Source organism: Lutjanus erythropterus, chromosome 4, assembly GCF_056507025.1.
Source record: "Lutjanus erythropterus isolate fLutEry1 chromosome 4, fLutEry1.hap2, whole genome shotgun sequence".
Taxonomy (NCBI): domain Eukaryota; kingdom Metazoa; phylum Chordata; class Actinopteri; order Lutjaniformes; family Lutjanidae; genus Lutjanus; species Lutjanus erythropterus.
In genome coordinates, this window is record NC_139320.1 from 23,742,866 (window position 1) to 23,764,673 (window position 21,808).

The following is a 21,808-nucleotide window of genomic DNA, read 5'->3' on the forward strand; positions in this document are numbered from 1 at the left end:
ATCGGCTTTGGGAATCCAGCAAGGTTAACACTCTCTTGGAGCTCCGTGAGGTTTGACTGAGCCTCTTACGGGAGAGGATGAGATAGAGGTCCTCCTTATCGTTTACACTCTCACCACAGATACATTAAGCTATTGAGCTGTCACTATTTCCTTCGCACCCGCACCCACATCTTTTATCCTCGCTCCAGGTCTGTGACGAGACGAGACACTGCTGTGTAGACAAATTGTAGGTCACAACTTGTAGGATGCACTGCTGGGATTATGTTCTACCCACCTACCTGACTGAGGACTCCCAATGGGTTTATAAACTAATAGTGCGCCATTGTGATCCCTCTTCTGTTGCATGTTGCAATTAAATTAACAGAAGGTTAATTGGAGCAGTCTTGTCATTAATAGAGACTGTCCTCACCAGGAAAATGACGGCGTCAGTTGTTTGTTAAAATGCTTCAACAGTAGATGCTTGTCGGCATGCCTCCAGTTTGAAGAAGCAGAGAGGAGCATGAAAGCTAAGCAATATACAGCTGTGAACAGGGTCGGCAGAAAAAGGTATTTTAGCCACACAAGAATATCCCATATTTAGAATATTTTGACCCCTTTACTTTGTCCTCAGACTGGCTTTTCTGACTGGAAACCGTTCTATGTAAATGAAATAACATTCTCTCCAAACCAATCAAACTCCATAGGCAAAATCATAAGTTTAATCTTGCAGAACATGGGGATCTGTTAGTTTGTTCATCCTCGTGTGCAAGTGAACATCTGTACCAAGTCTGAAGAAACTCTGTCCATATTGTGTTCACAAGAACACTGTAGTTACGGACGGATGGACGAGACAAAACCATAATGCCTTCGGCCATGGCTGCCTCCGGCGCAGAGGCAAAAAAAACATTACAGCCTGTTCTGGACATTTCACAAATATTTCACCCATGGATTTCGGTTGGTTCAAGACCCAACAATCATCTGTCGTTCTACCTTTAAAGGGATAGTTCACCTAAAAATCAGTCATTATCTACTCACTCTCATGCTGATTAAGGGTCGAGTTTAGTTTTTTAGTCCACAAAACACTGCTGGAGTTTCACAAGAAAACAGTAATGCAGAATCTCCCAAGCAATTTAAGTAAATGGTGACCCATTTTCAAAAAAAACCCTCCATACTGCTTGTCTGGTGTAATCCAAGTCTCCTAAAGCCCACACACACCCAGTGTGGGTGCATGGTGTGCATGCGCTCTTGAACGTGGCTCCAAGCTAAAGATCTTTAAAGAAAGTTTTTGTTTTTTTTTTGTTTTTTTTTTACAGTTGTTTTATCCATTTGAAAACTGGTCACCATTCACTTCAATTGTTTGGGAGATTTTGCAACGCTGTTTTCCTTTTAAACTCCAGCAGTGTTTCGTGGACTAAAAAACTTTAATCGGCATGAGGGTGAGTAGACAGTGACTGAATTTTTATTTTTGGGTGAACTATCCCTTTAAACAAACCTTTATTTTAGAGGTGGCAGATCAGAAAATAACCTGTTCTGTCATTACATATTGGGACTTGCATTACAGGCACACATGTATGAATAATGTTTGATGTAAAATATGTACATGAGTACTGTTACACTGGACTTATTGTACTTAGCGTCTTAAAGATTCTGGAAAGACACAGAAATCCCTTTCTCCTTGGCTGTAAAAGCTTCTCATTGGGGCTTTTTTTATATATTCTCATTTGTCAGACCTGAATTAAAATGGAACAAATTATAGTCGGGGCAAAGATCAGATTTCGTCTTACTTTTACCCAGCAGCTGTCAAACCCAATTGATATAATACGTAACTTCAGCTTCTTTACAGATGTTTCTCTTTACTCCGCTATAGCTGCTCAAAAGGATTTAAAAGGTCATTTTAATACTCCTTTTTTCCTCCCTCGCTGTTTTATATCAAACTCCAAACACATCCAGACAAATGCCCTTATCTTTAATACAGAGCTTGAGGGAAACAGCGAGAGTAGATTTCAAAAAAACGCCTCACAGAGCGTTTTGTCTAATTTAAGACAGAGCAGCAGATGTATTTTTATCATCATTACTTGTATGTGTTGAGCATCCGGAATCACACATGAAAGCTGTAAACACTGAATCTCCTTTGGATTACTCATGCACAATGACAAACTACCTTTGTGAAGGGAGAGTGGGGGAAACTTGCATGTGCATCAAATGCTAACATTTGGCCAGGCTGTCATGGATGCCCAGGGGGATTGTAGTGAGCAGAGAGATGGACAACAGAGACAATGGACAGAGCACAGGGGAAAGGAGAGATTTATCTAAACAGGAGGCAAAAAAGATACCAAAACATCTTAACGCCGACAACAAGAAAATGTAACATAGCTGCACTAATCTAATCTACTTAGTGACAGCAGCCTATGAGCAGCTGTTCATCAGAGGCAGAGAACAGCCTGCCTCAAGCTCAGCCAGTCTGCAGTTAGTTGTTGGACTGAAAGGTAGCATAAGGTTGAATCTAACATTTTTCATTGGCTCCTACAAGAAGGCACAACAAACGGGAGAAGAAGGACAGTCGCAGCCCTCTGCCAAGCAATTAACTGGTGATTTGGCACAGCAGAGATTTCTTCCCAGGTGTCCCACCCTCTTCCTCGCATGAAGCCTGTGTTGTTCCACGCCTCCCGTTTCTCCTGATGGTCTCACAGGCATCGTATTAGTTGTGCCAATAAAGCTTTTCATTTGGCTGTTTATAAGGAGATGGAGAGGAAGTGTTCCCACACTTAGCCCTGGCAACCTCTGCTGAGTGGACTACATTCATTTTGTCATCCGTATTGCTCGGGAAAAGGATTCTGTCATGCAATATAAATAGCTGCCCAAGAAGGGCAAAGTGGCTCATACATACTGTGCTCTCCAAGCTCTCCTTACATGCTTCTAACAGCAGCATTCTGGATTTACACACAGATACAGATTATTGCTTTGATTTCGGACATGAGAAGTTAAAGAGAGAAGATTCACTGTCATAAAGCATCACAACATGTCATCAGAGATTAAGGAAACATGCTAAATTGAAATACTCACTTCTCTGACAACAATGCTAGAGCCAGAATCTTCTGCTTTGAAATTTCTATTCCTAACTTGTGTTTTTGTTTCATGTTAATTAGAGTTCGAATTAATGCTGAATGTTTGCAGAATGAGTAAGAATCTGTTTATGAGTCATTAATAATCTTTCAGAAGGCATAGATGTTTATAACGGTTAAACTGAGCAATATTTTAATGGAGTCTGGCAGGAAGTGAGGCAGACAGTCACTGAATACCAACTCCAGAGTGTGTGTTTCCAAAGCAGTGGGCTTTTGTGTTCGGGATAATGGGCTTAAAGTCAGTTAATAGTTAATAGTCAATAGTCAATAGTCAATAGTAAACAGCTGATCAACGTCCAGTGTAGGACTCATTGCTTGTTATTGTCAAATTATTGTCAATGTTGCACCCGTTTTGTGCTCCTGCAGCCTGCCTGAGCTTCCTCGTGTCTGGTGAGGAGGGGTCGGGGAGGGAAAAACTTTGTGCAGCCATAAACTGTATATTATAAATAGGATTTCCACCTGTATAATATACAGTCTGTGGCTCCAACTCACTATTTGGACTGCAGTAATTGTTACATACTATATGGTTCATTTAACTAGTTTAATTTAGGCAAAATATAATAAGCAAGATTTTAATCATTCATCCTGTGCTATATCAACAAAGAAGCAAAGGTTTTTGAGATGTTTCTTCTGATCTAATTTAGAAATTTTGAAAAATTGGTTGTGTAACATTAAAATGTTACAATCTATTGTACACCAGAGGATACATAAAAAATAACAATAATAAAAGAATGGTTTTGGTTCACTGACTTTCGCTTGAATTCAAATCCCTCAGGCACATTCACACCTTTCAGACAAGAGTATCTATTTAAGATTCAGTTAACTTTCGTTTAATTGTATTTGGAAGTAATTTCATCTAATAAAACACCTTAGACCTCATTACTAAATCCAATCACTTGCGAGGGGAGAAAGTATTTCTTCAAACCAGACTGTGACTCTCATTCTGCTGGTTCACTCTGGCGTCTCTCTCTCCTATCAATTGTTATTCAAAGAGAAAGTTAATCTTCAATCACTGAACCAATGATATTGTATTAGCAGCTACAGCATAAATGAAATGGGTAATATGCTGTGAGAAACACTGAAAGATGAACACCCTAACCCCTTACAAGACCAGTCCACTGTTAGACTCCCTTTCACCCCCATTCCAATTTATCAACTCCAGACTTTTGTCACCTTTAAATTGGATTTGGCTGGTGAGAGCACATAATAATTCACTCTGGCTCGGGCCTTGTTTCACAAGGTTGCAACAGTGCGCTTCCTTTTCAGTGACATCCAAACAGCTATACAAATGTAGGGCAGCTAATGCTAATTAAGCCCAATCATCTCACAATCCACAGGCGTCAGTGTGCTGTAAACAACACTGTCAGTGTTGCGTGATTACAAAAGCTCAATTCAGAGACAGTCTATTTCTGTTTAGTTTGTGCCCTGGGACATCAATGGAGACATAAATTCATTAAAAGACTGCTGCGACATTACGAGTATTTCCTTCTTATCCTGTCTTTTTCCTGTAGTCAGTCAAATTGTGTGCTTGCAGGCAGGCGGGGAGAATTTTCTACATTCCAAATTTGAAAAATTGATGAAGACGACTCCTGTAGTAATATAATCTGGCCAAGACATCTTTATCATATCACATCGTTTAATCATTACAGCCATTATCCTCAGGAACATTACTCACCTTTCTTGTCCCCAAAGAATAGGGTCTGTTGTGCAGGGTTTGACCACTGGAGGGAAGTGTTATCATTGTAATCCACACGACAGGTCATGTTGGCTGTGGCCCCCTCCACCACCGTCACATTCTGAGTTATGGGGAACTGACCTTGGCTACCTGTGGGATTATGAAACAGAGTTTGAGGTCATGGCCGTGACATGAATAGATTGCTGTTTTGGACTGGTTGTTACTGTCTTTTCATTGGATAACATTAATGTACCATTCAGGCTTGACACCTCTCAAAGTTAATGTTCTGTCATCATATCGCCCAATTACATTAATGTCTTCATTACATCACACTAAACCAAAGATGGCTTAATGGACGCCCAGCTGACATGGACTCCAGTGCTGGACAGCTGCTGGGGCTGGAAAACAGTATTTTTTCAACGGTAGAAACAATGGTAGGTTTTACTCTCCCAGAGCGGCTTCCTCACTGCCTTATTGCAGGGCCCTAATTGGTAGCATGGCCTAATTAGAGGTAGTCATGTTCTGCTGTAGAGTCTAGAGCTGCAGCTGGGTGGTAAATTGACACATAATCCTAGACACTGTGGGCCTTCGATCCGAGCGACTGCCTTGCCCTGAAACAGCCGCTCGTCACAGTGTGCAGAAGACATCCAAATGAGGCCTAATCACCCAGCCTTGCTGGATTTTACCTTCTTATTCCACATTTGTACTTGTCGTCTCAGCAAAGTCCCCTAATTACATTGCAGAAGCATTTCTATCCAGCCTGTGTTTTATTGAACTCTGCCAAGCTTCTGAAACAGATGTCTAAAAACCAATGTTCTTTTTGTGGGGAACGGTGAGAAGACAAAGTGGAGGCTAATATGAGCCTGACCACAGCGGCCCCTTTAAGGACGACAACAGCAAACCGTTAACTGTGTTAGAGCTCATAGACGTCATGCATGAAGCCGGATGTGCTGTACACTCTGAGAAATACAGATGCTAACTAGAACCATGCAGGGTTCCTTGTCTTGTCCCCCAGGAGAACCGGTTTTGGATCCTGACACAACGCTTCAGAAAGGTTCTACCTAGTACCCAACATAAACATAAAGGGTTATACCTAGAACCATCTGTGAAACACAGAACCCCCTATGAGAAGTTCTACAGAGAACCCTTTTATGATGAGGTTCCACCCAGAACCCTCTCTGTGGATTCAATCCAGGACCCTCCCACCTTCTAAGAAATGCTAGCGACCCAGGGTTCTACTGAGAACTTTTTTAAATCCTATGGGTTTTATCTAGAACCCACCAAGGGGGTTCTTCTGAGAACCTTTATATATTCCAAGAGTCATATCTAGAACACAGTCAGGGGGTTGCTGAGAATACATGTTGTATTCCAAGGGTTTTATCAAGAACACACTTCGGGGGGATATACGAAGCACCTTTTTATATCACAAGGGTTTTAACTAGAACCCACCAAAGGTTTTCTACTGAGAACCTTTTATATTCCAAAGGTTTCATCTAGAACACAGCCTGAGGGTTCTGCTGAAAACATTTTTGTATTCCAGGGGTTTTATATAGAACACATTCAGGGGGTTGTACTGAGAACCTTTTTATGTTGGAATGGAACCAATCAAGGGGGTTCTTCTGAGAACCTTTACATAATCTAAGAGTTTTATCAAGAATACAGTTGGGTGTTCAACCAAGAACATTTTTTTTTTTGTATTTCAAGGGTTTTATCTAGAACACACTCAGGGGGTTCAACTGAGAACCCTTTTACATTATGTTACAAAGAACCCTTGATGAAAGAGTTTTTTTTTGTTGAGGAGTTCTTTGGATGAAACAGGTTCTTAATCAAACACTTACCAAGAAACCTTGACAAACCATTTCTTCAAAAAAGGGTTCCTCAGAGGCAACTGGTTCTGGGCAGAACTTCAGCTCTACAGGAAGAACCATTTTGGAGCCTTCATTTCTAAGAGTGTATTTGCCCGGGAGCATTTTGCTGTCCACAGGCTAAACGTTTGTGCGTGTTTTCTCTTGATTTCACAGGTCCGCTTTGTTTTCCTCTCGTAACGTGTCTGAATGTAAAGGTGACATTGTCTCTGCCTCTCCCAGGTACAGTTCACCACAGGGACATCTCAACTAAGGGAGCAGCTGTCTGCCTCATTAGTCCAGCTCGAATGGGGAAGCAGAGGAGGCTGGGACAGCCAAAGGTCTGTGGACCTTCCTTGACCTCCATTGTCCTGATGGAGACCATTGTCAGGTAGAGTTGAAGGTGAGGCCGGCTATAAATAGTAATGGGGAAATGATTCCAACACTGCACATTACTTACCTGCTCATTACACCCAGTCGCATCAACAAACACACCGCCAGTGCAATAATTCACATGCAGTTGGCTGGGTGTCAGCTGGTACCCCAACAAAACCAGCAATGCATATCATATTTTAAAAAGGGAAATGGATGTGGATGCATTGCGTGGGGGGTATCATGTGGAGGTGTTGTCAGTTCCTAAAACTTTCAACTTTTTTTTGTCATATCGTCTACCCCACCATGTCTCCGGTGTCTTTGCTGTCTGTCTCCAGTGTATACTTCTCACTATTCAGAGAAATGCTGTGGAAAAAAAAAAGCGAAATCCCAACAGTGATGAATAGAACTCTCAGTCCCTCAGGTGTTGGGGTAGCAGGTAGATCGCTTTAGCAAAAACCTGTTGCTGAGATTCCTTTTAATTATGTCTGCAAGGCCGATAAAGGCTCCTCGCATAATCAAAAGTATGGCCGTGTCGTGAGCGTTGTCTTAAAAGATGTGTCGGCGCAGGTTAGTGTGCACTGCAGCTAACTGGGCTTCACCTAATACATTCATGAAATTCCACTGTCTTGACATTCTGTAGCAGTGTAGAGTGTGGCAAATGCTGTCCTTTTTGTGGAAACATAATCCCCAGCGCCAACTACAGAGTGCATTTCATTTTTTTTTGAGATGGTGATTGGAGGGCAGTCAGCCTTACCTCTACAGTTCAGTGCAAAACAATATTCCAGAAAGTCACTGAACCACAAACCGCTCTCAGGACACTACAGTGTGCTGTGTGACCCTATACACTGACCTCACTTTAAAAGAAGCATATGTTCAAATGTGTGGCAATGAGGCATACTGTATTCCACAACGTGCTGAATTAACCTACGGTCCGTTTTGTTAGGAAAAAGAAAAATGCCGCAGCACTTTACATGGCAGCTCTGTCAATGGTAACGTTATGAATCAGTTACTATGTTAGTAAATAAGAGAATATCGGCAATGCTGGAGTTTTACTTCAATAAAAGAGTAGGGGTAAAAAAAAAACACGAGGGCAATAGTCACAAAGAACCTCTGTAATACTGTGGCATTAAAGGCCCTACACATCTATTGTACACCCACATAGGTGTCTTTCACTTATTTTGCTTGATTAGACCTCCTCTGAAAAACTGTGTGGGCATGAGCAGACTGTTTGACTGACATCTGTCTCGACCTCCTATAGGCATTTTTCACGGAAGACATTTTGACATGTGAATTATACCACTAATGATGGCTGAATTCCATTTAGCTGTGTTGATTTCAGGGTCCTGGTCCTGTACATGCTGGCTCACTGTCACACTGTCATGGCTCACACTGACACTTGAATAAATCATTAATATTATTAGTAACACCCCTACTTTTCCTGTGATTACAAGTTCTTTCATAATGTTATCACAGCACGTTTGCTGTGATAATATTAGTTTTATACCTGTTAAAGTTAAACTTCTGTCACCTTTCTTTAAAATTATTAAAACAGTACATAATGTAAGTGAAACAAGATAAAATATAACACAATGTGTGATTTCACAAAGTTGACAAAATACAAGGAAACATTAATTTGGTTTGTACAAAGGTTCATGGAGTTTGGTGATCTAATAATCCATCAGTCTGCCCAACTTCTACCTGAAAAGAGTTCTAATTATTATAGATTAAGTGAAAACATCTGTGTGGCTGTGAAGAAGGATTTTTAATAATTGAATGATCTATTGTTATTACCATGGTATTACTGAACTGTAATATAAATGTACAATAACACAGATTTATAAGTCAATGCTGTTCGTCACCCTTTATGTCTATCCGCGTATTCTGAAAAGTCCTCAAACTGGTTGCAAAATCCCATAGCTCCACACCATCGAAATACTTTCTGCCAGAAAGTATTTCTGGCAGAAAGTTTTTTTTATAAAATTGTATATATTTTTTAATATTAATAAGTAACAGTTTTACACATAGAAGGTTTCTGCTCATCAGTGACTCTAAAAGTCTCTAAGATCCAAAGTGCACAGACACATTTGCTTTATGGGTTCCAAGAAATTGAATTAAAATGAGTGAAATCTTACCTAGCAGAGATGATGCAGTCTGCATTCATTAATGGGTCTTCCTCTAAAGTGTGGTGTACCACAAGACAGCTGCCTTGGTCCACTCCTCTACCGAATTTCTACAAACGACTTTCCACACATACTTAATGAGTCCAGTGGTTCAGTATTTGCTGAAGAGTATATGCTGGGAAAAACCAGCTTGAATAGACCCAGTTAAGTTTTTTTCTGATTGGAATTTATTGAACAGATTTCAGATATTTAACCTTTAGGTATTCATTTAGATAATCGCTTATCGTGGACTCGAAGCCTGTTCTCATTCTCAAGTCATCAAATACCAACGTTTTGTTGTTAAAAGTTTTAAGGCACATCACATTACGTATGTCACAATGATGTAGATCATGTGACTTTCGTCTTGCTTCACTGACGTCACATATGTAATGTAATGTACTTATTTTAAACCAAAACATGACCTATCCTAAACCTAACCAAGTAATTTTGGTGCCTACACCTGCCCAAACTGCATCTGTTTCACAATGTTATTCACCTGTTAAATAGGCTTTCTGGCAGCTTCACATACAGCCTTGAGGGGTACCTTGTGCATCAGTATGAGACACCGAGAGGTGTGACAAAGCAGTGTCAACAGTCGACGAGCAGGGATGAGAACGTGTTGGGACTCACTTATCAAATAAGAGCATTATCACAATATGTGTGACACAACGGATAACTGGTTATTTGCCTATGGAGGTACAGAAACAATTAACTCTAGCCTCAATTAGCAGTCAAGTAAGCTACTGATCAGCCATTTGGGGCAATGCAGCTATTGCAGAGACAGGAAGGCTCCAAGAGACACAGCATAAGGCAGGTAGAGTTGTCTTAAGGTGTGTATATGACACCCTATTCACTGAGTTATTTATGACCGACTCCATTTGACACTTGGTCAATAACAGAACAACTACAGGCAAAAAAAATACATCTTCCCAAAGCCAAAATTAGAGCTTGCCAAAAGAGCATTCTCCTGTCAGACATGTCAAGGGTGGAATGAACTACCTGACACCACTAAGGAAATAGTTTAAAAAAACAAACATGATACTCTAAACATGATATCAATATTTAATGTTTTAAATAACAGTTATCATCAATAACAGAATCGGTTTGTTTATAAGGTGGGTTTCCTGATAGATTTAATTGATGTACTCTGGTGTTTTAATGTTTTAAAGGCTGCACAATGTATGGGTCTAAATGTGGGTTTTAAGTATTCTACTGGCACAAATATTGTCTGTTTGTGATTGTTTCTACTAAAGTGATGTTTTTATGTTTGAGGATGTTGGAAGAATAGCCCAGCTGGGCCAAAAGAGATCAAAATGAAAAAAAAAAAAAAAAAAATCAAATCAATACAAGATAAATAGAAATATTTAAAATCAAACAGTCCTCTTTCTTCAACTGCCAATTATTTTTTTTTACTATATTGTTTCATTTATGCAGCAACAAAAATATGACATCAGAATAAAAACCAGACCTCAACGTTTACAGCGGGTAAGGAAAGAAACAGTAAAAGCTTCTAGATAAAAGTGTAGATTATGTTGAGCCATGGCTGTGTTTTTCCTATAAAGATGGAGCAAGTGAAAGGGAACAAACACCTCTGAGAGGAGTAATGGAGGTATGAAGGTTGTCTGCTCCACTGATGATCCAAGACGACTCAGTGAAGTGCAGTGATGGAATGAGGAATAAACCTGCACTTTTGCTATATGCCACGGGGGAAGATAGACCATCCCTTAAACACAAAACATATCAGCTCTACAGGCAAAATGACTTCAACACCGGGCATCGCCGTGTTCTTTTCCCTGTGCTTAGATGTATTATGCCGAATGAGAGGGAACTGCTTATTTTCAGCCAAGGCCAGCTGCAGATTGACAGCTTGCACATATTTAAAGTAGACAGCATGCAACCTGCCTGCCATGACAGCAAATAGGCGAGGTGAGGATTGAGCAACCTGAGATATCTTGATGAAAGTAGCTGGCGCCCTCTCAAACACGTGAATACCATTAGCATTTGCTCTCTCTCAGGCTGGCAACTCTCCTCCTTTAACCCATGAATATCATGAAGTGCTGTGGTAAAGGAAAAAAATTCAATATGTCGTAAGTCACATCGCTGTGTCTCCCTCCCTCTTTCCAATCCAGCCTCCCTGCAGCTTCTCAGAAAGGGAGGATAAGATTGAACATAGAGTGATCAGAGACGGGCAGTATTTCATTTAAATGTATTTTAAATATGTATTTAAAACTACTGCAAAGAATTTTTAACTGTTATTAAACAGCTGCTTTATGATCTACATAAGTAAACAAGACCATCTGCAAGAAGACTGGCTTTTATTCCTAATACCTGCCACCAGGTAGGATGAGATGAAATGTGTTAACACTTTGCCAGCCAAGGTTACAATGAGACACACATTAATGAGTTGTAAGGAAGCGTGATTTTATTTTTATTTTAATTATTTTATTTTTTGACGTGTTATATTAGTATTTTGAAATTTGTATGTTGCTGGGCAGAAAAAATGATATGTAATCAAGAACAAAATACTTTATTAGCTTGTATTTGTGTATATGAAATACTTAAAATACATAATTTAATATGTCTAAAATAAAACTGTGAAAAAAACAATTTGCATAATCACAATCTTTGTAAGCGAATCATGTGACATGTTCTGTTGGGTCCAGCAACTCACTGACTGTGTTGACGTGTGCATGAGTATCCTGGTTATGAGGCTCATCCTGGTTTCAATCATATTTGGGACGGATTTCTAATAATTTGTGTGCAGTTGCATCTTGATCTTTCAACATATCAGGGAGCATATCCAGGTGTCGCAAAACCAGGATGAGGTCTTATCCAGGTTTCTGATATGATGTTTATACGCCCAAAACACAACCAGGAAACTCCAAAAACCCGATCATATGTAAAATGCACTCATTGTGAACTACTGGATTTCATTTGTGTACCTTGTGACCAGTAGCTTGAGAAAAGCTGTTTTGGTGCATATTTCCACTCAGATAAAAGTATGAAATCAAAATATGATCAGATGTTGCACGCTATGGCAACGACACTAAAATACAACAGAAAAGAGCAAATCACAAACAAACGTGCTCTAGAACTTGAAAACATAATACTAGATAGAAACCACAAACACGTCCTCACACCTCGACGACAGCGCAAAGACAATTGTCAGTGACTCCTAAAACAACACCCATGACAGTCAGAGAGAACCAGCGTCACCAGACCTGAAGAACGTGATGTAAGTCATGTTTAACATGCGATTAGTGTTATGAAACAGTTGCACTTTGGATAGGTTTCAGCACCAAAACTACTTGGATAGGCTTAGGAAAAGATCGTGGTTTGGGTTAAAATAAGTATGACATGTTTCAAAAGCGATGTCACTTACAGTATAAATGTAACTTCAGTAATTTAAAATGCTTCCTGAGTGACCCATCCCTCCTTTACTGGCCGTTCTCGCTCTTCATACTGCCTCTGATATAATTAGTACGTCCACTTGAGGTCATCGCTGAACAATAAAAAATTAATAATCTGCCTGCACAGACGACATATTTGACCATTTTCCTGGTGAGGACGGGCTGAAACCACTCAGCATGCACCCCTGAATTTGCAGCCTCCCACCTCCAAGATATCCTGATTGGCCACTTTAAATTTATGATGTGAGAAATTAGCAGGACTCCTCCTTTCAATATAGGGGGGTTAAGGTCAAATCCATATTGAGGATAACTAAAATGTGACAGTATCAGTTTATATATAGTGTACTTTTGTATTTCAGATACAAAATACCTTTATTATAATTAAATATATTTTCCATACCAGTGTTTAATTTAAATATACTTGAGCAAGTATGTGTCTTTTTGTTGTACTCGTGCTTATCTCTGTGAATGATCAACCCTGAACTGAAAATTAACTAATCTTTTCATTAAAATCTTACTTAATCAATTAAAATCCCTGCTTTTCATTGTTTTGTTTTTGTGTGAATGCATGCGCTTTTAATCAAAACATTTCCAACATCAGCCTGCTTATGGGCCCAACTCTTAAAGCTATAATTGGTCCCTTGGCAGTGCTTTCCCTTTTCACAATGTTTTTTTATGACAGTCACATGGATCTGAGAGCTGCTGCTCTTTTCTTTTTTTTTTTTTTTTTTTAGCGCTAAAGCAAAGAGCCCACTCCAGTGAAAGCTGAAACTGGCAATATCACCCTGAGCTGGGAGATTATGGTCCACATTCAGGTGGGCCACCAGCACACTGATCATCAGTCACAATGTCAGCACACACGAGATTAGTCAAGTTGTTTGCTGTGCTTCACACAGTCAGAATGCTGCTGACACATCTCTCCACTGTGACATTAACTCTCATACAGAATCAAGTGACACTGCCTCATGAATCAAATATTTACCTGCACAGCTGAAATTAGGTAGAAATGTAAATGGGGCGGCGAGGATAGCATCTTCATTGTAAACACAAATATTTGATGATTAGATTTTAAAGGGGAACCATAGAAACAGATGTCTGCCGGAGCACAGAGCAGGCGTAGGTGCGTGCTCTTCATCTCTATACGTTTGGAGATGAGGTCTCTGCAGCAGATATGGAGTATAAATATGAATACAGATGTTCAGAATGGCTGGTTGTTGAGTGCGCATTAACGATAAACTATTTCATTTCATCTCAAGCAGCCTCTCTTCATGCTGTTATCAGAATGCAGCTCAGACCGTAGCCTGATGGAATCTGAGTCTGACAAATATTAGAAGTCAGGAATATGATACTTAGGTTATTGATTCTGCAAGTCCTGTGGTCTGGGTGGGGATCTAGAAAATGTGAATATGAGGAAGATGGAAATCTTTATGACTGTACTTAAAAGGAGGATTAATAGAGTAAGCTGATGAATGCAAATGGAGTACTTTATTATTATTGATAATGTGGAAATATTTTGGTTCTGTTTTGATATAATACTCATGGAAAATCAAAGCATGCCGGGAAATCAGGTCTTGAAAGCGGATCATTTGAGAGCCGTGTTGCATATATAATTTCACCGACTCGTCTAATGACCACTGATCCGGGGCGCGAGGTGAAAAATACTAGGAACATCTCTGTTGAGGAGAACAGAGAGTTAGCGGAGGAAGAATGAGCCATACCACCCCAAAAGCCTTTCTCAGTTTCAGCTGACTGCACCAAATAATGGAAAGCAGCGCCTTGATGAATGGCTGGAGAGCAGTCAAGCACACCGCTGCAGAATAAACTGTAAACTGCAGGCAGGATAAAAAGAAAACAAATAACTCAGAAAATAGTTCAAGAAAATAGGCGATGCACCATTCATTACGGAATAATAACAATTATTAATTTTCATATGAAATGAATTCCAAGCAGTTTATCAAACCGCAGGTTCACCTCTGCTGCTTGATTTTACAAGGGCTTCTTTGCAAATAGAGATGTTGGAGGTGCTGAGCTCCGCTCTGCATGCTAATGAGTCATGGCAACTTCATATGGCTCCTGCCAATGACAAAATGTCATATAATAACATGTTTCTACAAATCACACTGAAGACTGAATGGATCTGTTGGTGCTGTGTTGTAAAGAGTGCCTGTATCTTCAATAATCTGGTCAATAATTATATATATTTATATTATGTATAACAGATACGCACAAAAATATTTCACTCTTTTAATCAAGGCTAAATTGTTAATGTGACAATTTAGGGAATACATGAAAGTAGTTTCAAGTTTTTTTTAAACTCCTGAAAATCCTTTTTATTTCTGTGCTAGAAGATGCATTTTATTGAAGTATGTGTCAGAGGATCCCCCCAGCATCACACAGTGGATAAGTGATGTTTTCATGCCTATAGAAGCCCTCATCTTTTACTTAAGAGACAAACCTTTTCACTTTTTTAAAGTCTGAAATCCTTTCATAACTTAGTTGGGAGCTGATTGTTTGTAAACGATAACTGCGGGGTCTGTGGTCTGGCGTGGAGACAGTAGATGTATTATTTTCAATTCATTGTGTCCTGACTGTGTTTTAAATTTCTTCTTTTTTTTAAATTTACCGCCATCGGCTTACTCATCTGTCACATCTGTAACTGACTGTAAACTTGTTGATGCTAATTTTAAAAAAAGAGAGCAAGAGATTACAGATATATCAGTCTATATCAATATTGGCATATACATTGATTTATATTATTGTGTAATGTACAAACAATGTGCCAGCTCACAAAAAAACATTATTTAGAAAAAACTGAGTAGAAACAAAATTCCAAGTAACACTAAACAAATAAACCATCCTGACATTTTTTCCAAGCTGAAAAAACAAAGATAGCCACTTAATAAACATTGAAATCAAACAACCGTCCTATTCTGTCGCCATCAGTGCCCCAAATCATTTCTAGACTTCGAACAGACATTTAATTTAATATAGGTATTCTTAACTCAACATAAAAAAAGGACAATACAGAAGAAAATGTGACTCATTCTCAACTCACACAGCCTGTTGTCCTCCTGGATGTGTTTAAATCTGTCAACTTCAAGGTTCAGAGGAAGGATTCCTGTTCTCAGCCGAGCAAATAAACATCTTTGACTCCTGGTTAACTTTTCTGTAACATAGCACTCGTTGGCATGACTGTGCTTGATTTGAATGTTTGTAATTTTGTTTTCAACAAAATATCTTTTAACCATTTTGCCTCAAATCTAGCAAGTGACTTTCTTCTAATTGTGTTCATGCTGTATAACTATACATATAGTGTAATTCAGCTTCCTCAGAAATATCATGAATCTTTTTGCCCCAAGGCGAACTGTGTGATTTACTACAAAGAAAACACCTTCATTAATCTACTCAATAATTACACATATTTATATTGTGTATACAGAAATGCAAATATTTCTCGCTTTTATTCAAGACGTGACAATGTTTGCAACATATGAAAATAGCTTAAAGACAATTTTTTTGAATTATGCCAATAAAACTAAAGATTAAAGCCTGACCAATTTTGGCTCCTCACAGCTAATTGGGCTATCTTGGTATTGGCCTATGTATAGTGTTTGATGGGCAATTTTTTTTTTTTGGCTTTTATGCCTTTAATAGTTAAATCAGCTGAATTGAGGGCAGGAAATGGGGGATGACACATTACAAAGGACTGCAGGTGGGAGTTAAACCAACAGCTGCTGCAGAGGTACTGCAGCCTCAGCACATGGGCGCACGCTCCACCAACTGAGCTAACGCTTTCCATTTGTTAGTTTAATAGGCAGAAATGTATGTATATTGATCCATTTTACTTAATTCAGGTTTAATATATACATATACAGTATATGTAGACATATTATTTATAATATATAGTATATAATCATTAAAAATATTACTTTACTGTTCAGTGCCATGACATCATTTTGGACAGTTGAGTTTATTATTTAACTGACTATAATCTCAGCCAATATTGCAATATTGGAATTATTTTACTCCCTAAAATCAGTATTCGTTGGACTCTACTAAAGATAAAAGCATAAATGGATGAAAGCCTTAAATTCTTGTTTCACTGTTTCATGAAAATACTTGTGACACATCTCAAGGTATTCCTGTCTCAAGCATAAGATAAGTGTGATAAGTTCTCAGGCAAATAAAGAAGTAATCTGTGATGGAAAGCAGCGCCTTGATGAATGGCTGGAGAGCAGTTCAAGCACACTGCTGTAAACTGCAGGCAGGATAAAAAGAAAAGAAATAACTCAGAAAATAGTTCAAGAAAATAGGCGATGCACCATTCATTACAGAATAATAACAAGTATTAATTTTCATATGAAATTAATTCCAAGCAGTTTATCAAACCGCAAGTTCACCTCTGCTGCTTGATTTTACAAGGGCTTCTTTGCAAATAGAGATGTTGGAGGTGCTGAGCTCCGCTCTGCATGCTAATGAGTCATGGCAACTTCATATGGCTCCTGCCAATGACAAAATGTCATATAATAACATGTTTCTACAAATCACACTGAAGACTGAATGGATCTGTTGGAGTAACAACATAAAGGATGCCTGTACTTTTAAATCATCATTCCTCTACTTCATTCATCTAATTAATGATTACATGTAAGTGATGCACCTGAATCCAAATACATTATTCAGCAAAGCACAAACCAGTATTTTTCTATCTGAATATTCCTCCTTATATAGTTAAAAAACAGTTGCATCTACCTTAATCAATCATTGATATAATGCATCAAGATTATTCCCTTCAACTGAAGGATATTTTTATACACTTGTTCATCTGATTCTTCTATATTCCTCAGTTAAGGTTAAGGTGGTGGAGGAGCTTCAGACAGTCCATAAAACTTAGTTTAGTTTAAAAATAAAAAGAGTGATAAAAAGTAAAGTATCGGCTGTGGAAATATATTTCATAATCAATAATATGCCAATTTTTACTTATTTGATATTTATATAGATTTGGCACAATTGCATTGCCAATGAATATTAGCTTAGAATAAAAACATTTGCTCACTTTCACATTACTTACAATATATACGAATACAGATAGAGATAATTTTGTTGTTTGAACAGATACAGATACAAATAATGTGTCTCTGCTCCTCTACTTCATATATCATAACTTATCTCTTTTAATCAAGACTAAATTGTTGATACGACACTTTAGACAAATATGAAAATAATTTCAAGGGTTATTTAAATTATGGCACTAAAACTAAACTTAAGATAAAAGCCTGAATGGATGAAAGTCTTAAGTTCTTGTTTTATTGTTTTTTGCAAATACTTATGACACATTTCAAGGTATTCCTTTCTCAAGTAATCTGTGATTGACAGACACATGAAAATTACTTTTATCTACACACTTTTTTTTTTGAAGGAATTTACCTTGAATCTCAGCCAGTAAGACAAATATGTTGTTATTTTCATGTCTGGGTCTGAATGATTATCAAATCTAAAGAAAAAAACAAACAGCTTTCTTTTCTTTCTTTCTTTTTTTTTTAACAAACAGTAAACTCAGTGAAGATGAAAACTGAAAGTTTGGCGAAGAAAATCAAACATCTTGCATTAATACTCACAAGGTATTTAAACAGACAATATACTCTTGAGAACATGGTAATTAATCACTGAAATTGCTGTGACTTGACAAAATTGTAATTAATTGGCTAACTCTAAACTGTGTGGCCTATTTGCCAGCATGTTGAGAGAGAAGGAAGTTGAACATCCGCAGTGTATAAATATTCCATTTAATTAAAACTTGAGGCCTCTTGTGGTGTGCATTCCTTGGTGGAGAGAACAAGAAATAATGGAGCTTGCTGTCTCCCATGTGAGACAAATACAGACAACTCTCTGTTCCAACTCAGTGTGAAGTTTTGTAAAGACGTGGCTTACATTTTGCTCTTAACATCCTGTCGGCTTCTCAGCGTTACTCCTTGTGATAATTTGCCCTCGCTTGGCTCAGTCACTTTCTCCTTAAGAACTAATAGACACTTTATCACATACGACACAGCCACCAGTACACCAGACATTAAATTCTTCAAAGAGGTCACATAGGTTATAACACCAACTCCATTCTCTGTTGTAAATAACTCCAGGACTAATGGTTATGTCTCTCTTTTTTACAATCCAATATAACCTCCTGTGAAGAACCCCAACCTTGATTCAACCTTCCTTACTAACTAAAAACTTACAGTATGTACTCATTACTTCTTATCTAAAAGATTCTGGAGAAAATCATTTCAAAGCCACTCTTGGCATGAGAAAAGAAAGAACAGCTTTAAAACGTTTCAAAGATTTTTCCAGCACTGAGAACATCCTGCTAGTGCTGCAATGATTTGTCGATTAATCAATTAATAAATTAAACGCAAGTTACTCTGATAATCAATTGATTGTCCAAATTCTCTAGCTTCTTTATTAAACTGAACATCTTTGGGTTGTGGACAAAACAAGAGATTCAAAGACGTCATTTTCTGACACTTTACGCATCAGACAACTAACAGATTGATTTGACCAAGCACGCCACGTCCGCGCAACGGTTCTGATCCGTCTTCCATACAGCTGCAGCGTTTCAGAGGCATTTCAGCAGCGGAGCGTTTTGTCCACCTGATTACGTTTACTTGCTCAGATTTTGTTGATTAGGTCGTCTTTCCTTGCTCTTTGTGCTTCTGCCACGGATAAGCAGCCAACGTGGTTGAACAGTTTCTTTTCTGTCTTTATGATCGTGAGTCTGCACAGGGTCTTTTATTTTGAAAACAAACCAGATTTTCCCTGCCTTTTCTCTGTCTGACGTAGAAATGATCTTATCTCTGAGAAAGGTCTAGAGCTGACATGAGTGAGTTTACTCATGGGGTTTTGCAGTTTGGGAGACAAATGCGTCCTGTGGAGAAAGTTGCATAAGCTTCCTAAATTATCAGTTAAAGGCGCGAGTGACAAAGGGGCTTCTTAGAACCTGTGCAACCAAATGTTTTTTATGCTCAGTCTCTTTCTTATGAATTGAATGCGACCACACTGTTGGACATGATCTTACAAATGAGTTCAAGTATAAATCTAAGGACATTTTTTAAAAAACAAGGTGCCTGGAAATTTCAGAATATCCTTTTGTTCAATCCTGACAAATTAGAATTTCTCATCATTTCATCCGAATGCTTTTCAAAACTGCTTATGACCTTCAATACAAGCTTAAGTGTTGGGAAACCTGAAAAAATTAGATTGCTGTGCTAAAGCAGAGAGTCACATGCTTTTAAATCTTCTTGTCTTATGACTGTCATGCCTTCGATCGGGGGTCTTAGGATAGAAAGTGTTGTATGCTGCACAAATTGTCTATCTGTTTTAGCAAAAAATTGGAAAATCCAGGACTAAGTGAAGCAGCCGTATTACACCCACGTTTGGCAACCATTTTTTTTTTTTTTAACGATTGTCAAGATTTTATTGATAACTTTTATGGCCTGTCAAGGACTTGCCCTCAGCTATGTCTCTGACCTTTTGGCCCTTCATGAGTCAGAGTGCAGCTTTAACACCACAGGCAGGGCCCTTGGCAGTTGCTAAGTCTAGGCTCAAGATGAAAGATGACTGGATTTCACTGTCAGGAGGACACCTAGGCTGTGAAATGTCCTGCCAGACGAGCTCCGACTGCTAAATCAGTATCATCCTTTAAGATCACCTCTGAACAAAGACACCTTTTCACAGTCAAATTCAAATTCAAAGTTGTTTTGATTGCTTGCTTGACAGGCACTTTTTAACTTCTGTTAGGAGAAATAATGGTTACTGCATCAGTAGAAATATTTTAAGTACTTCTTCGAATTCCACTGTAGGAAACAACAGATGTCTGTACAGAGTTACACAAAGTGTTACGTGCGGTAAAATCAACAGTGTGAGGTAGAGTAGACTATATATCCACTCTGACAATAGCAGATATGTCAAGGGAAATAATTCCTAATTAATGCATTAATTCATTTTTTATTTTTCTAATTTTATATTCCGATAAGGTTATTGAAGAGGGGCATGTGAGTGAGCAGAGGGAGCGGTGAAAACTTAACATGAGACAAATATAAATCTGTGAAGCCAGTGTACAAATGGCTTCACAATTATTCTCAGATGTCCGTTTATTACAAACATACCAGCACATTTCAGTTTTCATCTTTTATATTGTCGCATTGCAACAACAATATTCTGAAGTGATAATGAAATCCAGGTGAAAATCTGTATCAATCAAACTGGCCTCTGCGATAAAATCCTTCTCTTCGGCGCCTCAGGAGCTGTAACAGTGCGAAGGTGCTGGATTTAACTCACAAACGCTGGAGTCCGAGACTTTCTTTCAGTTTGAAGGAAATCTCTCTCACTAACAGTTCGATTTAACAGCTTCAACTTTAACTTTAAATCTAATCAAAGACAAATTCAAAACAGTAGCGTGAGCTGAAAATTGGCAGCCTCTCGTTTTGTTTTCCCCAGGACCATCTAATTGGGACAAACTATTCCATAGTAGCTGTATTCATGTAATGAAAGCATACCTCTGAGAATATTATCATGCTTATGGTGCAGCATAGTTGAAAAACATCTTTATTTTAATGGTGCCATCGGACTGGTTTTAGTATTCTCCTGGGCTGATGTTTCTGTCAGCCCAAATGCTTTCCAACTGTACAGGTAGTGTAGCTCTGAATTTGTGTGCACGTTTAAATGCAATATGTTCTTGTAAATTAAATGTTTATTTTTTTAATATGAAAGAAGGTACTGGTGATGTGGCACCACTTCAGTATTGCCTTTGCAATATGCATGTTAGTTTCTGTAGGTCGCTATAGTTGTTTTTTTGTATTCTTTTGTCATTTTATTGTCTGTAATAAATAAAACCAGCACTTCCAAGGACACTGCTGCCATTATAAATCACTAACTCACCCGGAAATTAGGATTAGATATATCACTTGTTATGAACTTGATTTGAACAGATCAACCGTGGGTTAGTCTCGCACAGCTGGACAGATCTCCATGGTGATGTGGAGTTTTGTCCGAACCTGTTATCATTCTTGAATAAGGGGGGAAAATATTCCCGCTTGTTTGGATTCCTTTAAACCAGTTCTGTTGCTCCTGTCCCGTGGCTCTTTGTGGCTTTGACAAATAATTATATGGAAATGAATAAGTTGTCAAAAAAATAATAATAAAAATGATAAATAATAATAAAATGTCTTAATATTTTCTCATCTAAAATGTGTGT

The 21,808-nt window shown here is 38.4% G+C and overlaps 1 protein-coding gene across 3 annotated transcripts in view; it reads right to left on the reverse strand.

Annotated features, from left to right (window-relative positions):
- The window catches only part of LOC146328383 (cell adhesion molecule 2-like), a 226,221-nt gene that overhangs the window by 37,551 nt on the left and 166,862 nt on the right, over positions 1-21,808 (reverse strand). For all 3 annotated transcript variants that reach the window (XM_084717392.1, XM_084717391.1, XM_084717390.1), the window contains one exon: positions 4,777-4,926. In XM_084717392.1, the coding sequence (XP_084573518.1) occupies positions 4,777-4,926 (150 nt within the window). The remainder of the gene's footprint in view (positions 1-4,776; positions 4,927-21,808) is intronic.